Here is an 18,486-nt window from a genome sequence, read left to right as displayed (position 1 = left end):
TAACATTTCATATTTACAATTTTGATTTAAGAAATCTTAATACTCATCCTTTTTGAACAGACATTTATCATCTATTACTTTCTAAGTATTGTCATAGTTCAGAAGCGAGTTTAAATCACATTCACCAAAATTAAAATATTTTTTTTTAATTCACAAGAATGACATCTACCTTAAATATTTGATTTTCTTCACATAACCTTTGTTAAATTCACACACATACAGGTTGTCATTATTGTCTACACATAAATCACTGGGACTCTTCAAATCACAGATATCAATGTAACGGAGAAACTGTCCGTTCTGATCCAGAATGTGGACACAATAGTTCCTAATATCGGCGGTTAGGATACGACTCTGACTGTCTGTTGTGATACCCCAGGGATGAAATGCTTTGTTCTTGGTAACTGAGGGATGACCAGCGTATCTCCAATTGAGTTGTCCCCCCTGATTAACCACCACTAAAGCACCAGCCCCCAGAGTCAGCTACACAGATGTCATGGTTTCTGTTCTCGGTTATGTTTTTCAAACTTACATCCTGTGAGTACAGAGGCCTGCCTTCTTTGTCATATTGAATTGCTTGTATCTCTGAAGATCCCGAGTAACGTACAACTTTAGATTGCGTTTCAATAGTACTTAACACGGTCATCAGGATATCACCAGTAGAGGTGACACACATGCTCATTGGCACCCAACTCTGCAATGAGATTAACACTTCCGTCTGTCCATTCTTAACTTTATTAACCGTGCTTGTTGCCCCACTAATATACAAAAGATTCCCATCATTATTTATAGCTATATCATTAGGGACGACATCTTCTGGTGTTATCTTGATTTTCTGAAGTAAGACACCCTCAATGTTAAAGCATTTGATATCATTACCCTGTCCACTCGTCCATATTTGGTCTTCATTTAGACAGGAGACATTGCTAAGTTTTTCATAACCAGTCTGTATTGTGGCAAGAAACTCTGGTTCATCCTGTAGTTCTCTAACTGAAAAGGTTGGTCGGTGTAGTGAGAAGACATTGAATTTCATAACAGTAGATAATGGGGTGATCTGTCCAAACAAACTGTAAAGCTTCTCATGGTCTATTAGATTTGGAATGAATGTTGGAAATAACACCTGAACCTTGGGTGGACGCGTTTGGAACTCTCTGATCTTAGAGCTGTATTCAATGGTAGAAGTTATATCAGTGGACTTTTCAATTTGTCTCAAGGCTAGAAATGTTTGTGTTATAAGAGACTGTATCTGTTTGATTTTATCCAAATGTTTATTTAAAATGTCTCTATGTTCTACTTTTATCTCGCCGATTTCGGTTTTCGTTTTGTTGATGATGATGTCGATTTCTCTGTGCCATTGCTCTCCTTGTTTAGATATTGTTGATGTTAGTTTCTCATATCCTCCATCCAGGTTAGCAAGCTGTTTTTCTAAGTCCAGTACAATTTCTTCATATGTTGGAGAAATATGATTTTCCAACTCTTTTGTGTCTTTCTTAATAACTTCTTTCTTTTCATTGTAAACTTCTGTAACTTCTACAAAGTTATGTCCCTTGTGCTGATTTGATGCTGTACAGGTAGAGCATACTGAAATGTTACAATCTTTGCACTGTAATTCACAAGTTTTGTTTTGATGTATTCCACATTTCGGATAAATAAGGGTTGATCTTCGTTCCTGGAATGGGACTATTTTATGTTTGTCGTATCCATCAGAGATATGTTCTCCTATGCAGGGCTTGCATAGGTTGAAAAGACAAAAGTCACAGTAGCTGTGTATTATGGCAGACTCACAAAGGTCACACCGTGGCACATCCTGGCCAATAGAATGAGAATCCATGGCATTTCTAAGAAAGAAAATTAAAGACCAATGATTGTTTGTTCAATGATAAAGATAAAAAGAAATCCATACTGTACATTAAATCAGACTGAACGATATTTTTTACTTCCTTTTTAAAATTCACCTTAAACACCCCTCTCTTTTTTGAGTAATATTTGTCTATTTAAGTCAGACGTTCATACAATCATAAATCCCTTTTCAAAACTTCTCCTTAACTTTTGAAAATCATTAGTTTATAATAAACGAAGTCGAAATAGTTGTACTTGACTCACAAGTTAAATAGAATGTTATATAAGCAAAACGAAAGTAGCTTAATTTCTATTGTAATTAGAATCATATTTTTCAATTACACTAGCTCGCAACTAATGTGTTAGATACGTTTAAACGCAATTATAGATAGATAACATACCTTGTTAACAAGAAATAGCACAATCTCTAACTGCCTGGTATGCGTGTCCTTAAAATGGCTGGTCCTGTTATGGTTGCTACCTGATCAGATATTGAAAAAATATCAGGGTTACTCCCCGTTCATCACTACCGCCGTTGTCAATCAACAAAGTCAAGGGTCTTCAGTCCACTTTTGGCAACGGGACACGGACCCCTGACTTTATAATTGTTTTATAACAAAATTAAATTAAAGTTTTTTTTTTAATTATTGTGTTCTGAAGTAATATAAACAAAACAAACCATTTAAAAACATTTTCAAAAACCAGACACTTTTTCAATCCAGAAGCAATTAAACGGTTAAAGCTAAGATATATTAAACTCCTCTCCAATCTTAAAATTCATAAACGGCCAAGGAACTGATTTAATATAATACAAGAGGCCCAGACCATTGGTAAACAACGCTCATTTTAACAACAGTTCTTGCATGTATGAATATTCTATTTCAAAATTATTTTATGAATATTTTTTTTCAAAAATATTTTCAAATATGAAGCTTTTTAAAAATATCGTAAAACTATAATGTATTTTAATATTTCATAAAAATCATGGTATTTATTGTAGATATTGTACTTTGAGCTTACATTCACCGATAAACATGGACTTTTTGCATTGATGAAACGGAAATGTTGCTGATTTGATATCAGAATTATAATTGTTACAGTATAATAATTGCATTTTCTAACCCGTTTAGTTTGAGAAATATTGTATGAGGTCAATCGCAACTTCTCGGGCCTTTCCGGCAGGCTCGGAAAAACACCTCGAATGTATTACCTAGGCGTCCATGACAACCCCCCTTTTTGTAAAACTTGAAATAAATAGAACACATTTTACGATCTGTTAAGATGTGAGCTATACTTCATTAAAGTAAACGATATACACTAAAATATAACACAGAAGTGACATACAAGACTATCTAGCCGATACTTATTTTAATGGGAAGCGACTCCATTTTGTATAAAATTCTAACATCCGGTGATATTAATACATTCGAGGTGTTTTTCCGAGCCTGCCGGAAAGGCCCGAGAAGTTGCGATTTGTATGAGGTATGTACACGTACATAAAGTCGTCGAGTGAATGAACACTAATAACAAGTGGATTTGATTTGTCAAAATAAACAATAAGACAATTTATGTTGCGTGCAGAATATCAGAAATATAATCAATTAATGTATTTATATTTCAAGATTAACATTGTTTGACTAGAGACACTAAATTGTATTGTGATCAATATTGTGAAATTTGCCCGCGAGCATGTAAATCAAACATTTTGATTTGTCACTGAGAATAATTTGAAATGAAACGGGTGTAAGGCGAATTCACATATGTACATTTATTTAGTTTACGTTCTATCAAATTAAGATTATATAACTTTGTTTTTAAGGAATTTGTTTCTCTTTTCCATTATTTGATGAGGTACTATATAATTAAATGTTATTTCTTAAATCTATTTTTATTTAATCTATATCCCTTATATCTTTTAATTACACCATTTGATTATGCATTCATATTTTCGGTTCATTTTATATATATGCCTATAATATTATGAGAAATGCGTTATTAAAAATTTGATTTCACCGTCTGCAATAATATATTGTAGACCTACATATAACTGTCATGTTGTAAATTTTAAATTAACTTGATGGGTGTAAATACAATATATACAACATAACAACCAGTCAAAATAATTGTAAAAGTTTGTTTTAACAATTAATTCAAAACTTACAACATGACAGAACTATTCAGTGAGAGAAGGTTGAAATGTTCCTCGGCTAAGAAATAATATATTTGAAAGTACTATTAATTTCCTATTTTATAAACTAAATGACAACAGTTAAGATGTTTTTTTCGCATTCTAAAAGCGTTATGGATTTTCATTCCTTCGCGGAATTATTCATCCTTATGAGATTATAACCGTAAAATCAATATTACGCTTTCGCGCATTACATAGTGTTTTGAAATTTGTATATTATCTCTTAAGTTTCATGCACACTTTCCATCCGATGCTAGAAAACGATATAAGATTTCGTTCAAATCAAATCAAAAGTTGTGTGTGAAATATACCCCATTCAAGTGAACTCTCTTTCCTTCAGTTTACTCGAAATATGCACTAAGCATTATTATTAAATTGACCTAAATTTTACCGGTCCTATGTTAGATCTGATAATGTGGGATGCACGACGAATCCAGAATTTATTTTTCAGGACGCCTTGGGGAAGGGGGGGGGGGGTGTCCGAGGGAAAATTGCGTTTGCCTAGGGGTGCGAACATTCATTGATACCATAGGCAACGGAACCGGGGGGGGGGGGGGGGGCAGCCCCCCCTCCACCCCCCCCCCCCCCCCCACACACACTTGTTTTTCAAAGTTAGTCGCAACTATAACAATAATCTTTTTCTTGTCAAAATTGTTGATGAATCTAGCCCCCCCCCCCCCCCCCATAAAAACTGCTTCCGACGCCACTGGATTCCATGTACATTGGGCATCATTATTGTTGACATCTTTTCGTAAGAGTTCTATAAGTTTTAATGCTATGACCGAATAAAACAATGGCTAAATTTATCATGAAGGGATAAGCTCAATTTTGAAAAAAAAAAAAAAAAAATTTGCAATTTTTTGGAATCAAAAGCGAAAGTAGCTGCAGCTAATCGCTTGGAAAATAAAAAATAATCCTTTTTTTTCTTCTTCAATTGACAAATTCTGTTACAAACAATATTGTACGCCAGCCTCAAATATCATCATTCATATACACAATATTTATTTTTATAGTAATTAATTTGTCCCTTTACCTAAAAACACTACAGATGTTAAAAGCGTACAATAGGCTTCCGCAGACTAGCCTTACCATCAAACTTTTCTAGTATCTATAAATATCTACGTCGGGATTCCCCCATGGGTTTGTACAACCAGACATAGAAGTTGATCGTCGTAAGTATTTAGTTAAATTAATATTGCTAACCACTAATTACTGATTGGTAAAAGTTTGAATTCAGGATTACAGATAAATTGTTTTTATAAACCCTCAGTATTAGATGATCAAAATAAAAATATGAACTATTATATGTGTAGAATATGTTGCTCTTTGTCCGTCTCACGTGCATTCTATAGGAATAAGTGATAACAGGCACACAATGTTCATCGCTTCTTGACAAAAAAAAATGGAGGGGGGCTCCATATTGTAATCAAATTTTTATTTATAAATTAAAGAAAAAATGTTTTCTCACAAAGGTGGGAGAGGGGCAGGCATTGTTATACTGGGTACCTTGCACTGTTTACATTTTTTTAAATTTTAATTGCATCAAAGCACTGTAGCTAAAGACATTTATAATAATTAAGATAATGAAACAGTCCTTATTCCACATTTATTTTACCTATAATATAGAGTGCAGATAAATGTCATAAGTAACACGTGGAGAGAGACAATCCCAAACTGACCAAAGTTTAAATCAACATCTGTACATATAGATCGTTACAAAAATACTTAATCTTATCTGTATCTGACTGACACCCAATTTATGCTATCACTCCCTTCTAGATCCGCGCATCGGATGTTGATCATATATAGTTCCTATTTTCTCCCCCCAAACCCCCCAAACCCCCTCGGAAAATAAGATTCACACAGTAAATTTAACAATAGCCCGACCCCCCCCCCCCCCGGAATAGAATTAAAATTTGGATCTCCCTTTTTAAAAAAGTGTCTGAATAGGCGCATGTATCAAAATCAACGCCTTTATAATGCGATAACTACTGTTTGTTCGGTAGTATTCATTTTTACAGTTGTCTTTTAAAAATATTTAGTGTTTTAAAATTTATTATAAATTTGTGATTGTTATTGCAGCAGAATCAAGTTACTTTAGCTGACCAATGCATTCGGGAACAATATAACTGAGATCTTTAATTTCTTTTCGGGGGGTGGGGGTGGGGGGCTTTGGATTTGTTATTAGCATTCCATTTTGTATACACTACTATACGACGGTTGTTAAAATAATTGTGGACACTTTTAATTTCATTCTAAATAAAAAACCTAATTTTCAGACGAGTATTATGATATGAATAAAAATCAGAGAAATGTAAATTTCTTATTTTGAAGTTATTATTGCATGTATAAACATTGCCTATACAGGCCGCATGGCCCAGTCTGACGTTGAATTATATAATTACATTTATGCAAATAAATGCATTTTTGGCAATCATGAATTATCTCCCTTAACCTTTTTAACCGGTAGGTAGCAATGTTGTAGTAATTTGTACGGGTAGAGTTGTCTGCCCATTTCACCGCTAGGTGGCAGCTTGAATCAAAACAACGCACCCAAAATGAAAGTTTAAAAAGATGTTCAATCTGTAAATGAGTTGACAAAAATAGAAGTTTTTATAACGTCTTATTCCTTAGTTTACCTGAAAATATATACTATACCGCGTTCACCTTCTCCCCAGAGGATATAATCGCGCGCTTCATTAGAAAATTGTAAACTAGTATTTTTAGATATCATTGCTTTTAATTAAACCATGATAAAAGGACAAGTACATATTTTTTTAAAAATAGCATACATTTTTAGAGTAGAAACATAAAAATATGCTAGAGTGGATTTAGGGGCCCAGACCCCCCCCCCCCCTCCCCCCTTCCTGCAAAATTCTAATTTCTTTAAATTTACATAATATAAAATCACCAAATATATGCATCAGACAACACCTTTGGGAATGTTTCTGGATCCGCGCATGATATGTTTTAGATTTTTTTATTTCTCATTTTCTTAGGCTTTCAGAAAGACCATACATTCATGTATAATTCAGTCAAAGATGTATTCAAGTTTTAGAAAATACCTGAAGACACACCGGGTAAGTTAATAAACAAAAAATAAAACTTGAATCTTTAATATCTAGTAACTCTATAGTTATCTTAATGAGTTCTTGTCTCGACACATTGTTTAAATATTTCATAAACGATCGAGGGATATAGCTTGCTAAATTATCATAATTTACCATGCAAATTCAATTCTATTGTTTTTGTAAACTTTATTGGTTCTAAAAACAAAACAGTGGTATTTCTTTCTTCCTTTTTTCAGAAAAGAATCAAATGAAATTATTTCTCATATATATTGACAATACATACAAAGACAACTTGTTTTTCGTTATACTTTTTGTTAATAATATATCTGAATTGTCCTTATAAAAAGCCGAATAATTCAATGACAAAACATAACTATGTGTCTACCCTTGATCCAAGGCAGGCATATCCCACCCACTCACCCTCCCCCTTGGAAAATCCTCATTTCTTAAATTTACCTTGAAGTAAAATGACCGAAAATATACATTGAACCTTCCAGGGAAGCTCAGATATTCGTCGCCCCCTTCCCCTCCCTTAAAAAAAATCTGGTTCCCGGCATGCAGTGTTTATCATTTCAACATAAACATACCAAATTGGGTTTTGTCCTTGCTTGCAAGAGAACTGGCTAATACTGCTTTTTTTATTTTAGATTATATCTAACACTGTTTAAATTATTAAAGTTGATTTGTATTCCATATTTCAGCCGAAATCGGAGACAAGCTCCGGTCAACATTTTGTTGAGTGCGACAACTGTGAAACGGAAGCTGCGCAGTATTTTTGCAAATCATGTCAAGGTCACCTCTGCGAAAACTGCAAAACGGAGCATGAAGCAAAAAGGTTAACTCAAGATCATGTCGTCGTTTTGTTATCCAAGTATAAATCAGACCCGTTCGTGTGTCAGGAGTCCAAAAAGGGAAAATGTGCCTGTACAATCAAGAAAAGTCTCACAAAAGAAAGAGAAGAAATCATAACTCATTGGGTGCCTTTCCTTGAAAAAATGCAAGAAGAAGAAGAAATGAAAAATACATTGTTATTTATGAAAGTTGGTGCTGTCAAAACTGAAATCGAAGGACATTTTGACCAAATTATTGAAAAATTTACCAATCTAAAAGAAGAAACCATTCGCATTTTCGAAGAGGAGAATGATAATGCTACAGATGCCATTAACAGAACGATACTTGAAATAAAAGAGAACACACGTAAATTGGAGGATCGAAGGAATGAAATAAGTTATATCTTAGATGGAGACGATGAAGATGTGAAGAAAAACATGTGCATGAAAATTAAAGAGGAGAAGTTGACTCCAAAACGGTTCTCTTTTGAGGTCGAAGATTTCTGTCCAGGCAATTTAGAGAACAACATTCTGCAGCAGATTTTTGGGAAGCGACCAGCTATTTCTAGTCATGAAACCGGTCCACACAACAGGTATGCATTGAAACGCAATCAATTCACACAGTTGAAGATCAATTCTATACAAAAATATACATTGTAAATAGGGTTTTGGGGCTTGTTTAGTCAGACTTTACATGCATACTGCATAAAATGATATATATTGATGTAATAAGTAGCGAGATGTCATAAATATGATTCTAAGGGCTACCGTTGGCATAATAAAGGCTATCAAAGATAACAAAATGGCTAATTTTAACAGTATAAAATAATAATAAAAAGAAATTGCAGTTATCTTAAAGAATATTTAATAACTATATGCACAGTTTTCAAATTATAGAAAAATATTTGTGGACAAATCAAAATCTTTTGAACATTAACATGGAAACCAATGACATGTATTATTTTCATAACATATTTTTTTTTGGGGGGGGGGGGGAATTTAATGTAAATACCATATAAATTATAATTGAACCAACAAACTCATAGGTGGTTTATACGTGTTGCTGTATTTAAGATATACAATTTAGAAGAAAAAAACCATGACATTTGTTGCTGTAGAAAAATGTGAATTTTTAAAAAGAAAATGAAAAACCCATAGTGATTGAGATTCTGGGCAGCAAAAATTCTTGTTTTAAACACAATTTGGAACCATAACTTGTTTCTACTTGTAAGAGACTTGCCTGACGTTGATATAAAATACATTTAAACATTACTCGGCATCTTAAAAAAAGGAAATGTGATGATTTAAGAAAATCATTCAAACATTTTCTTTAAAATTCATGATAATCAACACGTCTTTGCAACGTCCTGGGTAACATCTTTATTCATCAGAAGATATCAAATTAATAAAATATAGAGAAAATCCGGTTACGATACGTGGCCTCCAAATTGCGATATTTACAGATCATTTATTGAAAAGTTCCCTAACCACAATTTACAATGTACATGTGACAATTCTTTTTTTCTTCAGATTTGTTACCTTGGTCTCATCGAAGTTAGAAAAAATCGGAATTAAATCGCCAAAATAGATACGGGAAAGAAAAACGTGTTTGTATTTTTTATTATTTTTTTTGATATGGTGATTCCCAAATGTATTGATCATCTGGTAAATGTTGGCTGTGCCTACACTTCAAAATATTTAATGATATATTGATTTAAACAACAATTTTTTAATAAATTATATTGAATGGGATTAGGCAGCAGGCACAGCCTATTTTAGCCCTCCCCCTGCATCAAGGTTAAAATCAACAAATTGGAATATTTAAATGTTCAATATTGATAACACAAGACAGGCTATAGAAAAGATACAAATCAAGAAAAGAAAAGAAAAAAATAACAATATGGTACCGCTTTTAATGATATATTGTCAAACTACATGTATATATGTTTTTTATGTCATCAGAATATCAAACAATCTATTACATGTATTACTCTGTCTATTTTTAAATTTCGGTTTTTAAGATTATTTTTAGCCTTAAAGTTCCATCGTGCCTGAGGCTATTTATAAACTACTTGTAATCTGAAGATCACTTCATCCTTTATTGAGAGCACTCTTTGTAATGTTGAACCTCCCTCATAAATATGTACCATTAAAGATACCCCCCCCCCCCCCGGCCACTCAGTCAAAACCTTTTATGCTCGTTTTTAGCTCACCTGAGCTGAAAGCTCAAGTGAGCTATTCTGATCACATTTTGTCTGTCGTCCGTCTGTCTGTCTGTCTGTCCGTCTGTCCGTCTGTCTGTCCGTCTGTCTGTAAACTTTTCACATTTTCAACATCTTCTCAAGAACCACTGGGCCAATTTCAATAAAACTTGGCACAAAGCATCCTTAGCCTAGGGGGATTTAAAGTTGTGAAAATTAAGGACCACGCCCTTTTGCAAAGGGAGATAATTAGGAATTTGTGAAAATTTTCGAGAAATTTTCAAAAATCTTCTTCTCATGAACCATAAGACCAGGAAAGCTGAAACTTGTGTGGAAGCATCCTCAGGTAATGTAGATTCTAATTTGTGAAATTCATGACCCCCGGAGGTAGGGTGGGGCCACATTGGGGGGTCAAAGTTTTACATAGGAATATACAGAGTAAATCTTTAAAAATCTTCTTCTCATGAACCATAAAACCAGGAAAGCTGAAACTTGTGTGGAAGCATCCTCAGGTAGTGTAGATTCTAATTTGTGAAATTCATGACCCCCGGGGGTAGGTGGGGCCACAATTGGGGGTCGAAATTTAACATAGGAATATATAGAGTAAATCTTTAAAAATCTCCTTCTCATGAACCATAAAACCAGGAAAGCTGAAACTTGTGTGGAAGCATCCTCAGGTAGTGTAGATTCATAGTTGTGAAAATCATAACCCCCGAGGGTAGGCTGGGGCCTTATTGGTTGGTTGAAGTTATACATAGGAATATATAGAGTACATCTTTAAAAATCTTCTTCTCAGAAACTAATCAGCCAGGTAAGCTGAAACTTATGTGGAAGCGTCCTCAGGTAGTGTAAATTCAAAGTTGTGAAAATCATGATCCCCGGGGGTAGGGTGGGGCTACAATGGGGGGTCGAAATTTAACATAGGAATATATAGAGTAAATCTTTAAAAATCTTCTTCTCATGAACCATAAGACCAGGAAAGCTGAAACTTGTGTGGAAGCATTCTCAGGTAGTGTAAATTCTAATTTGTGAAATTCATGACCCCCGGGGGTAGGGTGAGGCCACAATGGAAGGTCGAAGTTTTACATAGGAATATACAGAGTAAATCTTTAAAAATCTCCTTCTCATGAACCATAAGACCAGGAAAGCTGAAACTTGTGTGGAAGCATTCTCAGGTAGTGTAAAATCTAATTTGTGAAAATCATGACCCCCGGGGGTAGGTGGGGCCACAATTGGGGGTCGAAATTTAACATAGGAATATATAGAGTAAATCTTTAAAAATCTCCTTCTCATGAACCATAAGACCAGGAAAGCTGAAACTTGTGTGGAAGCATCCTCAGGTAGTATAATAGTTGTGAAAATCATAACCCCCGAGGGTAGGCTGGGGCCTTATTGGTTGGTTGAAGTTATACATAGGAATATATAGAGTACATCTTTAAAAATCTTTTTCTCAGAAACTAATTAGCCAGAAAAGCTGAAACTTGACTGGAAGCATCCTCAGGTAGTGTAAATTCAAAGTTGTGAAAATCATGATCCCCGGGGGTAGGGTGGGGCCACAATGGGGGGTCGAAGTTTTACATAGGAATATATAGAGTAAATCTTTAAAAATCTTCTTCTCAGAAACTAATCAGCCAGGAAAGCTGAAACTTGTGTGAAAGCATCCTCAGGTAGTGTAGATACACAGTTGTGAAAATCATGATCCCCGGGGGTAGGGTGGGGCCACAATGGGGAATCGAAGTTTTACATAGGAATATATAGAGTAAATCTTTAAAAATCTTCTTCTCAAAAACTAATTAGCCAGGAAAGCTGAAACTTGTGTGGAAGCATCATCAGGTAGTGTAGATTTATTGTTGTGAAAATCATGACCCCCGAGGGTAGGGTGGGGCCACAATGGAAGGTCGAAGTTTTACGTAGGAATATATAGAGTAAATCTTTAAAAATCTTCTTCTCAGAAACTAATCAGCCAGGTAAGCTGAAACTTATGTGGAAGCGTCCTCAGGTAGTGTAAATTCAAAGTTGTGAAAATCATGATCCCCGGGGGTAGGGTGGGACCACAATGGGGGGTCAAAGTTTAACAAAGGAATATATATGGTAAATCTTTAAAAATCTTCTTCTCAGAAACTAATCAGCCAGATGATTCTTTATAATTGTTAAGACTTTGGCCCCAGGACAATTCTTTGGCCTCACAAGAAGGTTCAGAGTTTGATGTACGTTTATATCCCATATATAAACAATTGTTAAGGATCTTTTTGAGAACTGCAATACTCAACATATGATATGACTATAAAATCATCCTGTTAGAAAAGGGACTAATAATTAAAAACATAAGAATATCCAGGGGAAAAATGGATTTTATTTATGCAGGATCTACATGTATTATTGTACATTGTCCAGATCGTTTGTATTATGACTCCATTAATCTGATTTTATCATACCTATTGTTCCTCAGGTGAGCGATGTGGCCCATGGGCCTCTTGTTAAAATGCTACTTTGATGTTTCATTTTATGCATTACAGAGCTATGAATATACAGTGTACCATTGCCAATGTATTGATATTATTGTCTCTTTGGGACCTGTCTCTTAGTGAATTACTTTATTTTATTTTTTTGTAGTTATTTCTTTTAAATGAATACTCATTAATAAATATCAATATTCATGAACGCTATTTTAGTTGTGTTTTTTTTTTTGAGAATTCTGATAAAAAAAAAAACCTGAAGTGGATTGTGTTAATCTTTTTGCACGGTTAGTAGATTCAGGATAAATGATCGAATCAGCTAAATAAAACTTCAGAATTTAATGACCTAAGATTATTGGTACTTTTACTCAGAACTAGCCATGAAATATTTCATATTGATATTAGAAATATGAATATTATATATATCATTTTAAGGAATGCATTATTAAATAGTTACCAAATTGATATGAGTACACTAACCGAGTTGGGTCAGTTTTTGTTGAATAAACCGTGAAGCGAATTATTATTAAGAAATAAGAAATCATTGTTTTAGTATTATGATGTGATCAAATACTGATCAAATCCAATAATGCCCGAAGAGCTTTATGATAGATTTAATCCCGCCCGGCCTTATTTGATCATCTCAAAATATTCAAAGAATGATTCCTTATCACTTATGTTTTTATAATTTTCAGCAATTGAACGATCAAATATTAAAAAAAGTTCAATATTCTTCATTAACACAGACATGTAATGTTCCATAACTCTTCCATTACGCTGATACATGAGCTGAATTGTATGTGCTTCTGCACGCGTGTAAATTTTTTGTTTGTTTTAATTTAAACAATATGTTATTATGCAATATATCACATAAACGGATGGGATAGCAGGCATTGCCTATATATAAGTCCTCTACGACATACAAGACATACGTGTAAATACAAGACATACGTGTAAAAATGATTTTATTGTTGTCATATTCTCCCTGAAAACTTTATATATGCTAAATGCCGGTTGTTATATGTTATGCACATCAAGTGTGTATGTGTGTAGCTTTCTAAACTAGACGATCATATAAACATTCCAATCAATCAATTCTCAGTAATAGCAGTTCGGGCGGCCGTCAGATTTTTTTGTTTAAATTTGTGAAATTATTTAGTTTGCTTTTTTTTTAGGGGGGGGGGGGGGTCTTGTTTACGTATGTTTCCTTCTTTTGTTTTGAGTTGTGGTTTGTTTTCTTGTTTTTATTTTTTTTTTAAATAAAATACCATTAAAAATGAATCGGTTTTATATTGTTTGCTATCAAGACGGGAGTGGAAAGTAAATCATGTGTATGTTAAATGACGACCAAAAAAAAACAAGGTAATATAAAGCGGTGCTTCAACACAGATAATGAGGATAACCTTGGTGCAAAGAAATATACCACAAAAAAGTCGTTTACATTTCCAGATGATTAGCTGACCATAAAGTTATAAAGCTAGGTGCGAAGTGTTATGTATTTATCACGTGGTTAACACAGAGTGCCTTTGAACTCTGGCACCATTTGCCCTGTTTGTGTACCTTAACTCAGAGCAAGCCTCTTTCTTGAGGTCAGCTAACGCTTTAACACACTATTAATTACAACCCTATACCATCCTTGTATTTTTTTTAGTTAACTATATTTACATGTACGAAAAGGTGAGTTCATCATTCCAAAGAACGATTGAATAGATATTGTAACATTTCTTTTGATTTGATTTCTTCTTCGGTAAATAGCAAAATGTACTGATTAGGTGCAAATCAATATCTAGCATATATTTAGGTTAGAGTTTTAATAAACAGGGTTATAAAGTTAAAGGATTTGAGAGAGAGAGAGAGAGAGAGAGAGAGAGAGAGAGAGAGCACAGAGTAACCTGCAATAAATCCAATATTTATGATTTAATTATTGATTCATAAAAATGTGTTGCATTGGCAAATAAACGACATATGCATGTCGGAGAGGGAAAAATGATAAAGGATATAATAAAATGCATCAAAATCGTCCTTCAAGCTCACGACATCTTAAAAAAATAAAGAAAGTAAGTTAGTTCTATAGTTTCTGCTCAATTAACTGAACACCCGATTAATGTGATTCTCGCATGCATGCACTTCATAAGAAATAACTCCGAAACTAGTCCAATCTGTTTAGAGAAACGTATTCAAGACTGTTTGAGTACATTTATTGAAGGAATCTAACATTTCCTTTCATCACTCTTTGTATCCTTGTCGTGCCAATTCTCTCTCTCTCTCTCTCTCTCTCTCTCTCTCTCTCTCTCTCTCTCTCTCTCTTTCTCTCTCTCTCACACTTTGTATGGTTCTTCGTCTCACTATAACCTTTTTTCTCTCTTTCTCATATTTTCTTTCTCTCTGTCGCTTTCACCGTCCGTACGTCTCTCTCTCTCTCTCTCTCTCTCTCTCTCTCTCTCTCTCTCTCTCTCTCTCTCTCTCTCTCTCTCTCTCTCTTGTATGATTTTTCGTCTCACTATAACCTTCTTTTTTCCCCTCTCTCATTTTTTTTCTCTCTGTCGCTTCATGTCCATATCTCTCTCTCTCTCTCTCTCTCTCTCTCTCTCTCTCTCTCTCTCTCTCTCTCTCTCTCTCTCTCTCTCTCTCTCCTCTCTCTCTCTCTCTCTCTCTCCCCACACATATAACAGATGTCGGAGCGGTTGATGGCCCATTAGCTCCTCCACTTAATCGTCATTGGCATCACCAGGCTCTTTTCTCTAATCTCCTGGTGCATGTTAATTGTATCTTAAGTGTCGACTTTATTTTGTTTACATTTTTGTTGAATCTTTCTTGTCAATATCACACATCTGTTAGTCCGTGTTAAACCATCACGTGATCACCAACCGAATCAAATTAGTATCAAAACTAGCGATAAAGGAAATAGCGGCATGAACTAAGAAATATTTGCTCAACTACGCGTTTTTAATTTTGAAAGCAGAAAACAAATACATTTTACATGATTAGCTGTATTTACAAATTAAACCTTTCAGATGAATGCAAGATATATGTTAAGTAAATACATCTTTATAGTTAAATAAATAAAATGTTACAGTGAATAAAATTTTATCAAAAAAATACAAGATACACACGTTAAATAAATTAAATTTTATCGTAAATAAAATTTCATATAAAGAAAGACTTGTGGAAATTATGGAATATTTATGAATACTTTTTTTTTCTTAAAGATAATAAGACGCGAGTTTACATATAGACGAAAAGGAAATTTCTTCATTTACCTTAACATTTCATAGAATGCTACCTTCAATTTCACTGAAGGAAGTATGAGAATAGAAATCTATCTTGCAGAAAAAGGATAGCCGGTTTATATACGGAATGTATAATTCAATTCATATTCGCTATTTGACTGGCCGAAACAGTTATCTTAATATACTGACATAACTATCCACTATTTTATCTGAACACGTATCAATTCCTAAATCTTTTGGTGTGTAGTTAAATAGATTTCCACTGGTAACTTTAAATTAAGGGTCATTTCGGGTTAGATAACGTTGAGTGTTCATTCCTGTTAGTGTGTGTTTCATTCGTTAGCTAGTGGATGTATAATTTTTTACCCTGGCTCAGTCATGTAACAATGTAACATTGTGTCTGAGAGTGTGTGTGTATGTGTGGTGGGTTGGGGGGGGGGGGTCTACCTCAATATCTTGACAAACAAAATATTATATTTTTGCTCGAGAAGGATCTTTTTGCTGTTGCTATCGAAAATGGGAGATGAAAAATCAATAGAGCTCATGTCTCATTACAATGTGCTAACGATTGTATTGTTCTTGAGAAAATGACGGTTACTGTGCGTTGGAAACATATCCAAATGGACAACGTATTGTTGTCATTTTTTAAAGGACAGCAACTTGTTTAAGGAATAAGGAAGCATTCTTTGAGTTTTATGAGGTGATAAAGGTAGGGGCGTGATCAAATCCAATAAAGCACGAAGGGCTTTATGATTAATTTGATCATCACGCCCCGACCGAAATTATGACATTGTAATATTCAAAGAACGATTCCTTATTACTTATATTTACGTAATTTTCAGCAATTGTGCGATTAAATATTTGAATATTCAAATGCAAACCTCAATTATACGTCATTTGAATTTATTGGACTGTATAGTACAAAGTCGATACGTAGTGTTATCACAGGCAAGAACACTGAAAAATGTAAATACATATCTTTAATCAAAACTTTGTTTTAAATGTTTTAAGATCTTTACAGCGACATATAAAAGTAGGTTCTAATTTCATAAAAAAAAATAAAATGAGAGACACTTAAGAAAAAAAAATATCCTTTATCATTTGCAATTTGACGTCATCGACGGAAATCCTGGGGCTGACAACTTTTTGATGGATTTTTCTCTCCAAACCATATACCAGCTATAGCCTACCAACTAATAAGAAGAAAACAAAACCGTTAACCAAATAATCATCTTGTCCCGTGGCACCCACTTCATTTATCGTGAGTGACCATCATCTGAATTTAACAGCTGCCGCCGTTGTTCAACTATAATTGTTTGGACATTGAACGCCGAAAACAGCTGATTAGATTGGAGTTGGGGGGGGGGGGGGGGGGGTCATCGCACCAAATTGTCCCCCCGGGCGGTGGCTAATTAGCAGTGTCCAAAAGAACAAGGAAAAAAACCAAGAAAAGAAACAGCCAATAATTACCGTCTCAGAAGCTGCCAAACCTCCATATGTGTACACACACAGAGTCTCTAAGTAATCTCGAGGGGCTTTTGCTTAAGAGGAAACAAATCGTGCTGACAAGGAGGCTTCACTTTAACAGGGGTTAGTATGAACACTACAAAATTCATGTCGATTTTTATCCTTGAATCCTGGAGTCGGTTTTAAACCAACAAACTATAAACATGGGATCATTCAAAATGTACAATAAAAAAGCAAATTAGACAAAGCAAATTTTTAAACATCGAAGGGGTGGAGGGCAAGGTTTTTTTTTCAATTAAATAAATAAATTGTGTTTGCTCTCTCTCTCTCTCTCTCTCTCTCTCTCTCTCTCTCTCTCTCTCTCTCTCTCTCTGCTAAAACAAAAATAACTTTAGGCATGAAAGTAATTGGACTAAAACGTAAAACATGTACATGCGTATATGGTGCAGTATTTTGATAAAAAATCAGATACAAAAACAATCCCCCCCCCCCTAAAAAGGAACTAAGAGAAAAATAAAATATAAATGGTATTTGGTTTTGAATTAAGCTTTGTTAAGCGTCAAAGATCAACAGGAACCGAAATATATCAAATTTTAACAGAGATGACTTCAAACTGCGGCACTTCACATCATTCTTTTGTCGTCTGCTTTTGCTAATCAGACATTTACGGAGACAACCGAGTGTGTGATTAAGCACTATATATTTTGGTGAAATGACCAGAAAGAGCCTTGGTCGATAATAGTGTTACCTTTTAATGGTAGAATTAAATTCGGAACAAGTTTGCTTGAAAACAGTGCGGTTCATCTGAGGTTTCTTCCATGTATATGCCTAGTAACGAGATCGGTTTCATTTAGGTCTGCTAATGTTTCCTTCTTTCGGGAGAAAAATTGGTTAGCCTAATGTTTTCCATCAAAAAAATTACCTCGACAAGGCGAACAGTTTCTAATGAAGCTTGTTTTGTCTTTGTTAGCAATCGAAATTTTTAGCATTCTTAAAATGAGTACTTGTTGCTGTAAATAGAACATATTGAGATAAACCAGGCTATTTTCGAATACTTTGTTTTCAACATTCATACCTTGGATGCATGCGCGGATTCAAAATATCAAAAGAAAGGGGAGGGGTTTTAAAAAAAAAAAAGAAAGTGGGTAACAAGGAATATCTATGTATTTTTAATGTGGTTCCTAACCAATACCTATAATTTCGA

General features: G+C 34.3%; 1 protein-coding gene and 1 pseudogene across 1 annotated transcript; one reads left to right on the top strand and one right to left on the bottom strand.

Annotated features, from left to right (window-relative positions):
* Positions 1–165: 165 nt before the first annotated feature.
* LOC128173509 (uncharacterized) lies at positions 166–1,831 on the bottom strand (annotated as a pseudogene).
* Positions 1,832–5,153: 3,322 nt separating this feature from the next.
* Positions 5,154–10,979, top strand: LOC128172906 (uncharacterized). Its single transcript, XM_052838642.1, has 4 exons — positions 5,154–5,199; positions 7,035–7,107; positions 7,800–8,521; positions 9,459–10,979. The coding sequence occupies exons 2-4, from the start codon at positions 7,069–7,071 to the stop codon at positions 9,514–9,516; spliced, it is 819 nt and encodes a 272-aa protein (XP_052694602.1). The 5' UTR covers positions 5,154–5,199; positions 7,035–7,068; the 3' UTR covers positions 9,517–10,979.
* The last annotated feature ends 7,507 nt before the right edge of the window (positions 10,980–18,486 follow it).

The sequence above is a fragment of the Crassostrea angulata genome, chromosome 2 (genome assembly GCF_025612915.1).
Source record: "Crassostrea angulata isolate pt1a10 chromosome 2, ASM2561291v2, whole genome shotgun sequence".
NCBI lineage: Eukaryota > Metazoa > Mollusca > Bivalvia > Ostreida > Ostreidae > Magallana > Magallana angulata.
This window is presented reverse-complemented; position numbering and strand designations above follow the sequence as displayed.

Bases quoted from the DNA above. Each gene is read 5' to 3' on its own strand.
- LOC128172906 (XM_052838642.1), top strand. From the start codon at position 7,069: ATGTATTCAAGTTTTAGAAAATACCTGAAGACACACCGG. The intron at 7,108-7,799 runs GTAAGTTAATAA...TCCATATTTCAG, and splicing joins AATACCTGAAGACACACCGG to CCGAAATCGGAGACAAGCTC. The intron at 8,522-9,458 runs GTATGCATTGAA...TTTTTTCTTCAG, and splicing joins GAAACCGGTCCACACAACAG to ATTTGTTACCTTGGTCTCAT.